At 38.7% G+C, this 16,995-nt stretch overlaps 1 protein-coding gene across 6 annotated transcripts in view; it reads left to right on the top strand.

The window, feature by feature from the left end:
* The window catches only part of LOC128692303 (uncharacterized), a 249,820-nt gene that overhangs the window by 154,756 nt on the left and 78,069 nt on the right, over positions 1 to 16,995 (top strand). For all 6 annotated transcript variants that reach the window (XM_053781413.2, XM_053781379.2, XM_053781397.2 and 3 more), the window contains exons 7-9: positions 5,082 to 5,166; positions 8,755 to 8,850; positions 9,039 to 9,211. In XM_053781413.2, the coding sequence (XP_053637388.2) occupies positions 5,082 to 5,166; positions 8,755 to 8,850; positions 9,039 to 9,211 (354 nt within the window). The remainder of the gene's footprint in view (positions 1 to 5,081; positions 5,167 to 8,754; positions 8,851 to 9,038; positions 9,212 to 16,995) is intronic.

Genomic DNA, 16,995 nt, shown 5'->3' with positions numbered 1-16,995 from the left:
TTTTAATCACCTCTTATGACACGCATGGCTTATGGAGGAAGAATTCTGTTCCACTTCCCCATGGAGATAAGAGGAAATAAACAAGAACAAGAACTAATAAAAAATAGAAGAATACCTAGATGGGTATGTACATGTATATATATGCTGTTCATGCATGGGTAGTGTGACCTAAGTGTAAGTAGGAGTAGCAAGAAGTATCTGGTATCCTGCATGTTGGAGACAAAAAAAAAAAAAGACTAGTAATCCTACCATCATATATAATAATTATAGTTTTCCCTTTCACACTCGCTTGACAGGACAGTAGTACCTCCCTGGGCAGTTGCTGTCTACCAACCTACTACCTAGAAGTATTATATGTATGTACTTGACTTGGGTTTCTCTGACACACTCAAAGGATTTTTTTTAAGAATATTGTAGAAATAACAAGCAGCAGCACAGTCCAGGAACAGGCATTGTGGTAGGTAAGTGGCAGAAACTAAAGCAGGAAGCAGGAAGATGGAGTGTGTGATCCAAAAATAAGAAACTTCATGGATAATCAGCATTATGGGAATCATTGCAATGTGAGGACTATCCTATCTGCTATGACCTTTTATTTGATTGGTACAAAGAAAGCCACTATCATGCCGAGGCACTTTGGGCAGACTTAACCTAATACTTAAAGACTACTTAAGTCTAGACAGGTGAAGAGTGGTAGATTACAGATGTTCAGTATCTTACTCTGTTATTAAAATGAGGCAGTACAATTTATGATACAAACATACATTTTTAAGTTTGTAATAATGGCTTAATAGTTAAGGGATAATAAAATATTTGGGAGAGTTGCTTTAAATTTGGTTCGTTTAATATAGTATGTGTATGGTTGTTATTGAGAGAGGAGATGATTTATGGGCAGGGGACCTCTTGCTGTTTCGAGCAGAAAGTTCCAGATATTCGAGCTCTTAACCCTTTGACTATTTTGGTCATATATATACGTCTTACGAGCCATCGTTTTTGACGTATATATAGGTCTCCCTCAACATTTGCGTTTTCAACTTTCGCGGGCTTCACACATTCGCGAATTCCCAACCGCCAAATTCCCAGCCTCCAAATTCCCAGCCACCAAATCATATTTAAGTTTCCCGCCACCTGCGAGTCCCTACTACCCTCCCACCGACCCCCGCAACTGGCAGCCAGCCCTCCCACCACTCAGTGTGGCGAGTGTTTTGTTTCTTCATTATTTGCTATTAAACTACAGTATAAATAATGTAAACACATTCATGACTGCATATTGGAATGGCTATTTGGAGAGGTATTGGATGGTGACATCATGTGTTTACTCTTGAACACAGCAAAGAATCAAACATTTCTGCTACTGCTAATAATAACAATAGTAATAATAATAATAATAATAATAATAATAATAATAATAATAATAATAAATGCGATAGAAAGAAGAAGGAAACTGTACAAAAATACGAGGGAGTGGTTGACACATTGTCAGTGTGACTTTGTTTATGCTGGAGTGAACATTCGTCTCCCTGCTCTTCCAAACATTTCACAATAAGTCATTGTGTTTGGTGCTTGTAGATTGAGTGTGACTGGAGTGGTTGAGGAAGCAGTTGAGGCAGTGGTTGAGGCAGTGGTTGAGGCAGTGGTTGAGGCAGTGGTTGAGGCAGTGGTTGAGGCAGTGGTTGAGGCAGTGGTTGAGGCAGCGGTTGAGGCAGTGGTTGAGGCAGTGGTTGAGGCAGTGGTTGAGGCAGTGGTTGAGGCAGTGGTTGAGGCAGTGGTTGAGGCAGTGGTTGAGGCAGTGGTTGAGGCAGTGGTTGAGGCAGTGGTTGAGGCAGTGGTAGAGGCAGCGGTAGAGGCAGTGGGTGAGGCAGTGGGTGAGACAGCAGTTGAGGCAGTGGTTGAGGCAGTGGTTGAGGCAGTGGTTGAGGCAGTGGTTGAGGCAGTGGGTGAGGCAGTGGGCGAGGCAGCAGTTGAGGCAGTGGGTGAGGCAGTGGGTGAGACAGCGGTTGAGGCAGTGGGTGAGGCAGTGGGCAAGGCAGTGGTATTTAATAACATGTTAATAATAATAATAATAATAATAATAATAAATGTTAATAATATGTACGTATTATTATTATTTATAACATGTTATTAAATACCACTGCCTCAGCCGCTGCCTCTACCAGTGCCTCAACCGCTGCCTCTATCAGTGCCTCAACCGCTGCCTCACCCACTACTTCAACCGCTGCCTCACCCACTGCCTCAACCGCTGCCTCACCCACTGCTTCAGCCGCTGCCTCACCCACTGCCTCAACCACTGCTTCAACCGCTGCTTCAACCGCTGCCTCAACCGCTGCCTCAACCGCTGCCTCAACCGCTGCCTCAACCACTGCCTCAACCACTGCCTCAACCACTGCCTCACCCACTGCCTCACCCACTGCCTCAACCGCTTCCTCAACCACTCCAGTCACACTCAATCTACAAGCACCAAACACAATGAATTATTGTGAAATGTTTGGAAGACCACGGAGACTAATGTTCACTCCAGCATAAACAAAGCCACACTGACAATGTGTCAACCACTCCCTCGTATTTTTGTACAATTTCCTTCTTCAATTCTATCGCATTTATTATTATTATTATTATTATTTTATTATTATTATCACACTGGCCGATTCCCACCAAGGCAGGGTGGCCCGAAAAAGAAAAACTTTCACCATCATTCACTCCATCACTGTCTTGCCAGAAGGGTGCTTTACACTACAGTTTTTAAACTGCAACATTAACACCCCTCATTATTATTATTATTATTATTATCATTATTATTATTGTTATTATTAGCAGTAGCAGAAATGTTTGATTCTTTGCTGTGTTCAAGAGTAAACACATGATGTCACCGTCCAATACCTGTCCAAATAGCCATTCCAATATGCAGTCATCAATGTGTTATATTATTTATACTGTAGTTTAATAGCAAATAATGAACAAACAAAACACTCGCCACACTGAGTAGTGGGAGGGCTGGCTGCCAGTTGCGGGGGTCGGAGGGAGGGTAGTAGGGACTCGCAGTGGTTGAGGAAGTGGTGGGGGCATTGGTGGAGGCAGTGGTGGAGGCAGTGGTATTTAATTATATACATGTTATTAAACCATAACATGTATGTATTTAGTACAATTTATGACGTTTTCATGTATTTTATGATTGTTCATGGTTCAACAAGTTAAGGAAGCAGTATTGTATTATATTTCCCTACAATGTTTTGGGGCACCAAACATTCGCGATTTTTCAACATTCGCGAGGCTCTTGATCCCCTAACCCTCGCGAATGTTGAGGGAGACCTGTATACTCATAAATTCTAGTGGCTTCAAATCAAGCAGGAGAAAACTGGTAGGCCAACATGTGAGAGAATGGGTCTGTGTGGTCAGTGTGCACCATATTAAAAAAAATCCTGCAGCACGCAGTGCATGATGAGAAAAAAAAAAAACTCCGACCGTTTTTTTTTAATTAAAATGCCGAATTTGTGGTCTATTTTCTTGTAGTATTTATGGTTGTATTCTCGTTTTCTTGGTCTCATTTGATAGAATGGAAAACATATTTTAGAATTAGAGGTGATTTTGATTGGTTTTACTATGAAAAGAACCTTGAAATGGAGCTCAGATTAGGGGAAATGTTTGATTTTTGCCAATGTTCAAAAGTAAACAAATGATGTCATTTTTTCCAATAAATGTCCAAGTAGCCAATCTAATATGCAGTCATGAATGGGTTGACATTATTTATACAATTATTACAATATTGCAGTAGTCTGCATAACAGTAAATCTTCTATACAGTGGACCCCCGGTTAACGATATTTTTTCACTCCAGAAGTATGTTCAGGTGCCAGTACTGACTGAATTTGTTCCCATAAGGAATATTGTGAAGTAGATTAGTCCATTTCAGACCCCCAAACATACATGTACAAACGCACTTACATAAATACACTTACATAATTGGTCGCATTCGGAGGTGATCGTTATGCGGGGGTCCACTGTATTTTGTTTGAATAAAAATTCAAAATAGAAAGCAAGAGTAATATCAAAGGGGCCTGGAGACATGACTGATGAACAAAGAAAATGTTATTTTAGAGCCAGGAATGTCTGTATTGTTCATTCTGGACCCTATTTTGAAATTGTCATATTTTTTAATTTTCATGAAATTGGCCAAATTGCAAATTTCTGACCACGTTATTGGGTAGTTGAAATTAGTAAATGGGCAGTTTCTTGAACTCAATCGATAGAACAAATGGAGTTCTAAAGAAATAGCTATGAGTTTGGTCGATTGGAATACTGGAATTAGCCAAAAATAGGGCTCAAAGTGGGCGAAATCACCGATTCGTAAATATCCCCAAGGTCGCTAATTTCGCGAGAGCGTAATTCCGTCAGTTTTCCATCAAATTTCGTTCTTTTGGTGTCATTACAATCGAGAAAAGATTCTCTATCATTTCATAAGAAAAAATAATTTTTTTTTTTTTAAATTTTGCGACACCAGGAGACACCTCAGGATTTGGGGTTGCGACAGTCAAGGGGTTAATGTGCCTTGTGTTATGCCTGTGTGTTCTGTTGACACTGTCTAGGTGAACTTTGAGTGGAAAGTTGATATTGGAGTCTAATGTTTTGTATATATAGTAGGCACAATAATAAGTGTGTATATTTTGTATATTAAGTATGTTCAAGCTTTTGAAGAGTGGTGGGGTGTGTTGTCTGGCACAGGAGTTTGTGATCATCTGCACCAACACCGTTTGATCCACTTTAATATGTCTTTCAATTTCCATACTCTACCCCATCTCGTATTTTTGTATGTATACACGTGAGGGTTTTCAATTTGTCTGAGTAATTAATTTCTTAAGAAAACAGTTGCTTAATATACTGTATATCATAAAAACTCACACATAGGAGAGAGAAACGCTTATGACAATGTATCGGTCCGACTTGGACCATTCACAAGTTGGCTTTTGTCTCTCCTATGTGCGGGTTATTTGTGTATTGTTCCAGTCACAGTTTTGTGCCTTTTTGTTCTTTACTGTACATCATTTATACCATAATGTGATTTATTTATGCACTTCTTTCTCACTATTAAAGGGACCTCGCTGCAAGAAACTGCGTGGTCGATGAAGATTATACGGTGAAAATTGGGGATTATGGTAATAACCTAGAATTTTACAAAGTAAGTTAAACTTGGTAGCTATGTTTTTGGTATGATTTTGCTTTGTTAATGAGCTTTGATTTCTTAGAAATACAGCTTACTGTATTATTCACTGGCATTCATATTATTCTGAGGCCATTTGTTCTCCAATTTCTTGAATATGTTTGTGCTTTTAATTTGCTTAAGAAAAAATATGAATAATAAAATGTATATGACTAATGAGATGGGAGGTCTGTTAAATTTGATCTTTTGTTAATTACAGATGATATGGTTTTTCAACGATTCTAATAATAACAAACAATTTTGGACTTAATGTAGTGTGTTCATTAAATCTCTAAATAAAATATCCAGCAGACTGAAACAGTATTGATCAGTTTTATTTGATAGATTTCATCCATCAAATCTGAAAACAGTTTCCCAATTGAGCTTTAACAGTAACCAATAATTCTGGATTTACTGGACTTTGTCCATTGTCTCTAAATGTATTTTGGCCACAGATTCTGTTCATTAACCCTTTGACTGTTTCGGTCGTATATATACGTCTTACGAGCCAATATGTTTGACTTATATGTACTCAAGATTCTAGTAGCTTCAAATCAAGCAGGAGAAAGCTGGTAGGCCCACATGTGAGAGAATGGGTCTGTGTGGTCGGTGTGCCCCATATAAAAAAAATCCTGCGGCACGCAGTGCACAATGAGAAAAAAAACTCCAACTGTGTTTTTGGATTAAAACACTGACTTTGAGGTGTATTTTCGTATAGTTTTTATGGTTATACGTATTCTCGTTTTTGTAGTCACATTTGATAGAATGGAAAACATTATACAAATATAGGTGATTCTGATTGGTTTTACTGTGAAAAGGACCTTGAAGTGGAGCTCAGGGTAGAGGAAATGTTTGATTTTTGCAGATGTTCAAGAGTAAACAAATGTCATTGTCCAATAAATGTCCAACTAGCCATTCTAATATGCAGTCATGAATGGATTGATGTTATTTATACAATTATAACACTATTGCAGTAGTCTGCATAACAGTAAATCTTCTATTTTTTGTTTGAATAAAAATTCAAAATAGAAAGCAAGAGTAATATCAGAGGGGCCTGGAGACATGACTGATGAACAAAGAAAATGTTATTTTAGAGCCAGAAATGTCTGCATTGTTCATTCTGGACCCTGTTTTGAAATTGGCTTTTTTAATTTTCATGAAATTGGCCAAATTGCAAATTTCTGACCACTTTATTGGGTAGTTGAAATTAGTAAATGGGCAGTTTCTTGAACTCAATCGATAGAACAAATGGAGTTCTAAAGAAATAGCTACGAGTTTGGTCAACTGAAACAATGGAATTAGCCGAAAACAGGGCTCAAAGTGGGCAAAATTTGTCAATATCGGCGCAGTCGTTAACTTCGCGAGAGTGTAATTCCATAAGTTTTCCAATCAAATTTCATACTTTTGGTGTCATTACCATCTGGAAAAAATTCTCTATCATTTCTTCTTCTTTCAGCAAACCGGCCGTATCCCACCAAGGCAGGGTGGCCCAAAAAGAAAAACAAAAGTTTCTCTTTTCAAATTTAGTAATTTATACAGGAGAAGGGGTTACTAGCCCCTTGCTCCCGGCATTTTAGTCGCTTCTTACAACATGCATGGCTTACGGAGGAAGAATTCTGTTCCACTTCCCCATGGAGATAAGAGGAAATAAACAAGAATAAGAACTATAAAGAAAATAGCAGAAAACCCAGAGGGGTGTGTATATATATGCTTGTACATGTATGTCTAGTGTGACTTAAGTGTAAGTAGAAGTAGCAAGACGTACCTGAAATCTTGCATGTTTACGAGACAGAAAAAAAGACACCAGCAACCCTACCATCATGTAAAACAATTACAGGCTTTCGTTTTACAGTCACTTGGCAGGATGGTAGTACCTCCCTGGGCAGTTACTGTCTACCAACCTACTACCTAGATCTCTTATCATTTCATAAGAAAAAAATAATTTTTTTTTTTTTTTCAAATATTTTGTGACACCAGGAGACACCTCGGGATTTGGGGTTGCGACAGTCAAAGGGTTGAATGTGAAATTCATTAACCATTTGTCTGTTGGAAGTCCCAAAATTAAAACTGTTGACAGTGTCTGGCATTTAAAAAAGAAAATCTTTTGAAATGGTAGAGAATCTTATTATGAAGGTAACGATATCAAAAATATGAAATTTGATGGAAAACTCACGGAATTAAGCAGGTAAAAATTTGGCGGTCAGAGAACAATTTACTCATGGTGATTTTGCTCCACTTTGAGTCCTATTTAAATCCAAATTTGTTGCTCAGTTTGACCAAGTTTTTAGCTATTTCTGTCAACTGGCCCATGACCAGGCTCCAAGAGTTGTGAAGCTCTTGAAACTCTTCAAAGGTTCTAAGGTAACTTAGCATGATAAAAACACCCATTCAACAATCAGAACTACCCTATAAAATGCACAGAAGTTAGTAATTTGGCAAGTTTTACACAAAAAAAACAGGCACAATACCATGACTGGAACGATACACAAATAACCTGCACATAGAAGAGAGGAGCTTACGACGACATTTTGGTCCGACTTTGTAAAGTGGTCCAAGTTTTACACAAATTTAAAAAAATCTAATTTAAAAACAGGGTCCAAAATAAATACTGTAGGAATTCCACACACTAAAGCAACATTTCCTCTGTTCATTAATCATGTCCTCAGGCTTCTTGAATCTAACTTTATACAAAGTACAAAGTTTTACTTTATTTCTTGGATAATAAATATAACCAGGAATGATTGGGCATGGTTGAGGGTATCCCAATAATTGATACAGCCCTAGTAAAAACACAGCCCTCCCCAGCCTATCTATTCTTGGCAAAATCTCCAGAAAATCAAATATTTATGCTACTTTGAACCTTTTTTTTTTCAAGCTACTCCGGCCCTTAAACCAACCAAAATCACATCTATTTCGGTAGTATGTCTTCCCGTTTCTTAATTGATAAAACCATAACAATCTTTCTAGAAAGCACCTCAACGTTGCTATTTTAAGCCTAACAACACAAGATGTTTGTTTTCCTATCATGCACTACGTGGGGCAGAATTTTTTATTTTATAATGTGCACAATCACTGCACAGATGCATTCTCTTATGTCTTGACCAAAATTTACTACTCACATAATATATGAGAGTGCTGTGCTTAAAACATAGATCTGTGTGAGTGACACTGGCATCAATAACAGATCTATATAAACAGTGAAAGGGATAAATTGTGGTCCATTAAATTAAGGTTTTAGCAATAATTATTTGACTGTTTCATACACTGTGCAGCTTTTTGTTTTTAATTTTATCTTTTTTTTTTCCCTGCATGTTGTCTTAGCATTTTATGTGCAAAGACAAAGATGCATTCTTTGTGTGGTCTTATTTTCTCAGATGTTTACAGAAGTGTATTTTATTTTGAAAAATATTTTAGTAAATGTTTCAATGCTTATAATAAGTGCCATTTAATAATCTTACACAAGTGCAGAAATATTTTATTCTAAACTTGGTGGGAGACGGCCAGTATATTAAAAAAATAATGCATGGCTTTTCTGTTATAACATGTTAATTCCTTCTCTCCGTTCAGAACGAATATTACTGCGCTGGAGAGGTGGCCCTGCCATTAAGATGGTGTTCTCCAGAAACTTTAAAATGTACAGACACCACCATAGAAACAAAAGAGGTTAATTTGTTATTTTTTATTATGTTTGTCAGCACTATTTGTCATCTGTTACATGTACTCTGTATAATTTTTTATTGTGAATTATTAATTTACTTAAAATTTAAGCTAGTTCTTTTGATAATTTGATACTGTACTAAAGTTTCATTGTTTTCATACTTGAGGTAAAAATTCTGTAATACATATTATAGGTTACTAGAGCAGCAAATGTCTGGAGTTTTGGAATAATAATGTGGGAAATAGCAAGTAGAGGACAGATGCCGTACACAAACCTCGATGATGACCAAGTTATACAACAGGTCATTGTTGACCAGTCCTGTATTCTAAATTCTCTAGAGGCCCTTGAACTACATGCAGATAAACTGTGAGTATAGTACTAAACTGTTATGTGTGTATGAGATTACAGTACATACCTGTTAGTGATTACCTATTTGTAGGTACATGAATAGAGCTATGCTTATGTCTTGCATTCATTATGCGACCCTTACTATTTCGGCTTTTGGCCTGTTCCAGTAAGCCACTGTTCTTTGTGAAACATACAAAGCAGTACCCTTTTGGCATCATTTTTGTCCTCAATTCATATCAGTTTTCTTTTATTTTATTTATTTATTTATGTGCCATTGTGAGCACTGTTTTATTAGCCTTTCTTCATAATGTAATTTTATCAATTCTGAGCCTTCCCCTCCTTTTTTTTTATTTTTTAGCATGTCTGAAGTTTTTATTTACTGCATATTTTAATTTTTATTTACCATGAGTTGTAAACAGCTTTTGTAACATTTCACAATTCATACATTTTAAGGTTTGTTAGTACAGTGGACCCCCGCCTTACGATATTAATCCGTTCCTGAGAGCTCATCGTAAGCCGTAATTATCGTAAGGCGAATTAATTTTCCCCATAAGAAATAATGGAAATCAAATTAATCCGTGAAAGACACCCCAAAGTATGTAAAAAAAATTTTTTTTACCACATGGAATATTAATTTTAATACACACAAACTGAAGAAGACATGCACAATTACTACTATACTAAGAATAGAATACATGACACTTACCTTTATTGAAGATCTGATGATGATTGATGGGATGGGAGGAGTGGAGAGTGTGGAAGTTATTGTTTAGAAGGGGAATCCCCTTCCATTAGGACTTGAGGTAGCAAGTCCTTTTCTGGGGTTACTTCCCTTCTTCTTTTAATGCCACTAGGACCAGCTTGAGAGTCACTGGACCTCTGTCACACAACAAATCTGTCCATAGAGGTCTGTACCTCCCGTTCCTTTAAGATTTGCCTAAAATGGGCCACAACATTGTCATTGTAATAATCACCAGCACGGCTTGCAATAGCTGTGTTAGGGTGATTTTCATCCATAAAGGTTTGAAGTTCAACCCACTTTGCACGCATTTCCTTAATCTCTTTTTTCAATTCCATACTAATTCTCGCCCTTTTTACCACAGGAATGGCACTAGAAGCTTTCTTGGGGTCCACGGTGACTTATTTTGCAGTTACAAGTACTAAAAACACTGGGATAATGTGAAATGTACCAAATGTATGCGTAGATGCGACCGCACTGGCTGGCTTGTAAACACTGGTGCTGAGGCCACACGTGGGACGCATCCCGTATGAATCACATAAGGCGAGCTTTTTATCATGAGGCGAGGCAAAATTTTTGCGTTCAAATGCTTCGTATGGCGGATTTAATGTACTGCGATGCGTTCGTAAGGCGGGGGTCCACTGTATAGCTTAAGATTGTCATGCATTTGTATTTATGCCATCATCTGAATCCTTTGTCTAACATTTTCAGTAATATGTTTTACAACTTATATTCATGATTCATGTTTCCAGTTTCTTCCATTTCCATTTTGTGCCATTTTCACATAAAATTCTGTCAGCCATCTGATGTTCCATCTGCTCAATTAATTCAAGTCCTCATGTTGACGGTATATTCTTTATAAATGGGACTTATTTTGCACATACAGTGGACCCTTGGATATAGGCTGGTGCAGAAATCAGCCAATTCGAAAATTGAGCACTTTTTTCAGCGCAATATCCCCCAGGACATAGGCCATCTGCTTGGAAATCATTAGTATGAGACGTGTCCATCCGCTGGTGACGCGCTCCCTCACACGTATCACACTCAGTCTGCGGGTCTCTCTCGTTGGGGTAGGAATACTCCACGTGCTTGTTTATTGATTGCAACTGAAATAAGCCACCTTGGGGCCAAAGAAAGTCCCTTTGGTAAAGAAGATGAGAAACACGATAGAATTCAAGAAAGAAGTTATCGCAGAAGGTCATTTCAAACTTCAAAAAACTGTACACAAAAGCAATGTTTCAAAGGTGCTTTGAAGTGACCTTGGACACTGAATTGACCTTAAGAGAGTTCTAGAGGAATCACTTCAGTATTCTCCATTGCATAAGCATTTTTAGATAAAGCTTGGCAGGGAGTGACTTCTAGGACTTTGAACTCTGCTTGGAGAAAATTGTGGCCAGAATTTGTCCTCGACAAGGATTTTGAAGGGTTTGAGGCTAACCCTGACGACCCTATGCCTATTGTGGAATCTGTTGTTTCATTGGGGAAGTCCATGGGGATGGATGTGAGTGGCCAGGATGTGGAAGATTTGGTGGAGGACCACAGGGAAGAGCTAACCACTAAAGAGCTGCAGCACCTTCAACAGGAACAGCAATAGATTACAGCTGAGAATATTGCTTCAGAGGAGGAAGAGAGGGGGGGGAGACTGTGCCTTCTTCAGTGATTAAGGACATTTGTGCAAAGTGGAGTGAGGTGCAAAGTTTTGCAGAAAATTATCACCCTGACAAAACTGTTGCAAGCCATGTCTGCAACATGTTCAATGACAATGTCTTGTCCCATTTTAGGCAAATTTTACAGAGACTCCAGAAACAGGCCTCTCTGGGCAGATTTTTGGTGTGACAGGGGTACAGTGACTCTCAAGCTGGTCTTTGTGCCAGTAAAAAGCAAAGAAGGAAACTAACCCCAGAGAGGGACTTGATACCTGAAGTCCTTATGGCGGGGGATTCCACTTCCAAACAATAAGCTCTCCTCCCTCTCCCCTCCTTGCCTTCTTCCATATGCCAACAAGAGTCTTCAATAAAGGTATGTAATGTTCATTTATTATTAAATTTCTTTTCTTTCAACACACTGGCCGTATCCCACCGAGGCAGGGTGGCCCAAAAGAAAAACAAAAGTTTCTCTTTTTAAATTTAGTAATTTATACAGGAGAAGGGGTTACTAGCCCCTTGCTCCCGGCATTTTAGTTGCCTCTTACAACACGCGTGGCTTATGGACGAAGAATTTTGTTCCACTTCCCCATGGAGATGAGAGGAAATAAACAAGAACAAGAACTAGAAAGAAAATAGCAGAAAACCCAGAGGGGTGTGTATATATACACTTGTACATGTATGTGTAGTGTGACCTAAGTGTAAGTAGAAGTAGCAAGACGTACCTGAAATCTTGCATGTTCATGAGACAGCAATCCTACCATCATGTAAAACAATTACAGGCTTTCGTTTTACACTCACTTGGCAGGACCGTAGTACCTCCCTGGGCGGTTGCTGTCTACCAACCTACTACCTAGAAATTATTAAAATTACTGCTTTATATTTCTCTCTCATTGTTTTCTGTATGTAAAACTAGAGGTATTTTTTAATGCCCAATGTCCTGAATATTTTGAAAAACAATTTTTTTTTTTTTTTAGATTAAAATAAAAAAAAACTAAGGTCAGCACTTACCGAGATATGAGGTGCGAAGTTGGCACTTGATGCTCGCCTGAAGGCAACATCGAGTCCTGCCCTTGCAGAAGTGTTGCCGATATACCTTTTTTCTCGTTTTATATTATTTTATATAATTTTTATGTTCTGATAATTACAATTTATAATAGTTCTTGTCATTTCATAACCAATCTTTGTTTTGACACTAATATTAGGTACTGAAATTGTACTCAAATTGTCACAAATACATTGACAGGTGGACATTTACACCTGCCTTGGTTATTCACTATTGTCTAGGAATATATGCAAAGTATTTATAGGTCACAGCAATGTTTTGAATACACGGGAGTATGTAATAATAATAATATTATAGAGGAATAAGTTTACTGAGTATACCAGGAAAAGTGTACAGTAGGGTAATAATTGAAAGAATTAGAGGTAAGACAGAATGTAGGATTGCGGATGAGCAAGGAGGTTTCAGAGTGGGCAGGGGATGTGTAGATCAAGTGTTTACATTGAAGCATATATGTGAACAGTACAGTGGACCCCCGATTTACGATATTATTTCATTCCAGAAGTATGTTCAGGTGCTAGTACTGAACGAATTTGTTCCCATAAGGAATATTGTGAATTAGATTAGTCCATTTCAGACCCCCAAACCTACATGTACAAACACACCTACATAAATACACTTACATAATTGGTCGCATTGGGAGGTGATCGTAAACCGGGGGTCCACTGTATTTAGATAAAGGTAGGGAAGTTTTTATTGCATTTATGGATTTAGAAAAGGCATATGATAGAGTGGATAGGGGAGCAATGTGGCAGATGTTGCAAGTATATGGAATAGGTAGTAAGTTACTAAATGCTGTAAAGAGTTTTTATGAGAATAGTGAGGCTCAGGTTAGGGTGTGTAGATTGAGGAGACTACTTCCCGGTAAAAGTAGGTCTTAGACAGGGATGTGTAATGTCACCATGGTTGTTTAATATATTTATAGATGGGGTTGTAAAAGAAGTAAATGCTAGGGTGTTCGGGAGAGGGGTGGGATTAAATTATGGGGAATCAAATACAAAATGGGAATTGGCACAGTTACTTTTTGCTGATGATACTGTGCTTATGGGAGATTCTAAAGAAAAATTGCAAAAGTTAGTGGATGAGTTTGGGAGTGTGTGTAAAGGTAGAAAGTTGAAAGTGAACATAGAAAAGAGTAAGGTGATGAGGGTATCAAATGATTTAGATAAAGAAAAATTGGATATCAAATTGGGGAGGAGGAGTATGGAAGAAGTGAATGTTTTCAGATACTTGGGAGTTGACATGTCGGCGGATGGATTTATGAAGGATGAGGTTAATCATAGAATTGATGAGGGAAAAAAAGTGAGTGGTGCATTGAGGTATATGTGGAGTCAAAAAATGTTATCTATGGAGACAAAGAAGGGAATGTATAAAAGTATAGTAGTACCAACACACTTATATGGGTGTGAAGCTTGGGTTGTGAATGCAGCAGCGAGGAGGCAGTTGGAGGCAGTGGAGATGTCCTGTCTAAGGGCAATGTGCGGTGTAAATATTATGCAGGAAGTTCGGAGTGTGGAAATTAGGAGGTGTGGAGTTAATAAAAGTATTAGTCAGAGGGCTGAAGAGGGGTTGTTGAGGTGGTTTGGTCATTTAGAGAGAATGGATCAAAGTAGAATGACATGGAGAGCATATAAATCTGTTGGAGAAGGAAGGCGGGGTAGGGATCGTCCTCGAAAAGGTTGGAAGGAAGGGGTAAGGGAGGTTTTGTGGGCGAGGGGCTTGGACTTCCAGCAGGCATGGATGAGCGTGTTCGATAGGAGTGAATGGAGACGAATGGTATTTGGGACCAGACGATCTGTTGGAGTGTGAGCAGGGTAATATTTAGTGAAGGGATTCAGGGGAACCGGTTATTTTTATAGAGCTGGACTTGAGTCCTGGAAATTGGGAAGTACAGTGCCTGCACTCTAAAGAAGGGGTTTGGGATATTAGCAGTTTGGAGGGATATGTTGTGTATCTTTATACGTATATGCTTCTAAATTGTTGTGTTTCTGATCACCTCTGCAAAAACAGTGATTATGTGTGAGTGAGGTGAAAGTGTTGAATGATGATGAAAGTATTTTCTTTTTGGGGATTTTCTTTCTTTTTTGGGTCACCCTGCCTCGGTGGGAGTCTCAGTAGTAGTAACCAGTTACCAGTAACCAGTGTACCGTTGACTCAACGACCAACCGTCTCTGCCTGAGTCACTGTCTGAACGCTGACCTGGCACTATTCAAAGACCCTCTATGGGTACGTGGGCGGCCAGGCAGTCAGTGTTACGAATGGCCGACGTTGAAAAAAAAAAATAATAATAACAATAATAAGAAGAAATTCCCTTGAAGCATGATGTAAGACAAGTGTCAATGACAAGCATCAACAGGGTGCAGTGATAAGATAAGTGGTGAAATTTGATGAGCCCATGGAGGGTACAGTGATAAGATAAGTTTGATGAGCATCGGCGAGGGTACTGTGATAAGATGAGATAAGGGGTGACATTTGGTGAGTGCCGGCAAGGGTGCAGTGATAAGATGAGATAAGGGGTGACATTTGATAAGCATCAAGGAGGGTGCAGTGATATGATGAGATAAGGGGTGACATTTGATGAGCGTCGGGGAGGGTGCAGTGATGAGATAAGGGGTGACATTTGATGAGTGCTGGCGAGGGTGCAGTGATAAGATAAGGGTGACATTTTATGAGCGTGGGCATCTCTGTCTCTGCTTTATCTGTCTCTCTGTCTTGTCTTTCTTTCCATCTCTCTACTTGTCTCTCTCTCTCTCTCTCTCTATCTCAGAGAGAGCCACTATGAACCAATAAGTATTCTTATGCATTATATCTACAAGCACAGTATAGCACTTTGGATTTTTTAGGTTGGCCTAGGTAATTTACACTATGTATAATTGTATTTATGTGTACCTGTGAGACAGAGATAGAAAGAGATAGACAGAGACAGATGGACAGAAACAGAGATAGACATAGATACAGACAGACAGACGGAGATAGAGCCAGCCAGCCAGTTGGACAGCCAGCTGGCCGGCCAGCCAACCAGGCAGCCAGCCAGCCAGCAAGCCAGCCAGCCAGCCAGTTTGTTGAACACTTATTACATGCTCCAGAATTTTTTCTCTTTACTTAGGGAATAGGTTATAAGACATTCTGAAAGGGTGTTGCACAAATGTTGCACATGGGTTATTATCGAGGTTTTTGATATTTCCTCAAGCACTTGTGGCCACATCCACCTCAAAGCCACTAAACTTGGGGTCAACATCACTTTCCTCTTAAAAGGGGAGTGTTAATATGTTATGACATCAGTGAATCATTGGTGTTTGCTGTGCTGTTTTCTCTAGCTGGCACTCATTTTAACTGGTGCTCCCACAAGGTACTAAGTGGTCCCAGATTTTTTTAATATGGTGCACACTGAGTGTTAAGGCCCATTCTATGCTGCCCAGGCATCTCAGGCCAATCATGCCAAATTTGGAGGCAGGAAAAATAAAACGTATGTATACGTTTGGGGGCTAGCAGTAAGAACATATATATATATGTTTGGGTTTAGGGGGTAAAAAATGTATTTTTTGTTAATATTTTTGGGTGTCTGGAATGGATTAATTGGATTTACATTATTTCTTATGGGAAATATTACTTTGGTTTTCTGCTATTTCGAATTTAGGCCAGCCTTCTGGAACGGATTACTGCTGATAACCAGGGGTCCACTGTAATTGCCACAAATATGTTCATATACGTATTTTATTTCTTCTTACAAATCATTCATGAAATTTAGTAACATTGTTGGAACCAGTGGCCCAGTGTTGTTTCTTGTAGTCCTCAGTAACAGTTTACAATATGGATTGTTTCCTCTCATCACTGTACTAATTTTTGTCTCTGATCATGAAGTTTTTTTCTTTTTCATTCTAATAGTTTACTTTTTATTCCTTAGGAAATTTTGCATTTTTCATATAAATCTTTCATGGAGAACTGTCAAAAGCCTTTTTGAAATTTAAATATATGCAGTCTGTTTGTGCATCTCTGTATTCAAGTTTGATAACCCATTTAAAATACTGTACACCTTTTCCTCTCATGCATCTTCCTTTCAGTAGGCTTTCCTACCAATGTTAGCACGGTACGTCTACTTCTGCCATCCATGTTTTCTTTTGTGGGTTCCTGGTTTCAGTAGCTGTGCTTAGACTAAACACAGCTAGAAGTTGCCAGTAACAGTCATCATCTATACATTGTATCTTTCCTTGTTTGTCCTTCAACTTGAAAAACACTTGAGCTGATGTTGGAAAGGTGGGGTAGGGGTTGTCCTAGGAAAGGATAGAGGCATATGTGAATGTGTTAGATAGGAGTGTGTGGGGGCGAATGGTTTTTGGGACTTGGCGAACTGTTGGAG

The sequence above is a fragment of the Cherax quadricarinatus genome, chromosome 6 (genome assembly GCF_038502225.1).
Source record: "Cherax quadricarinatus isolate ZL_2023a chromosome 6, ASM3850222v1, whole genome shotgun sequence".
NCBI lineage: Eukaryota > Metazoa > Arthropoda > Malacostraca > Decapoda > Parastacidae > Cherax > Cherax quadricarinatus.
The sequence above is the reverse complement of the archived record's forward strand: the minus strand, read 5'-3'. Positions and strand labels throughout refer to the sequence as shown.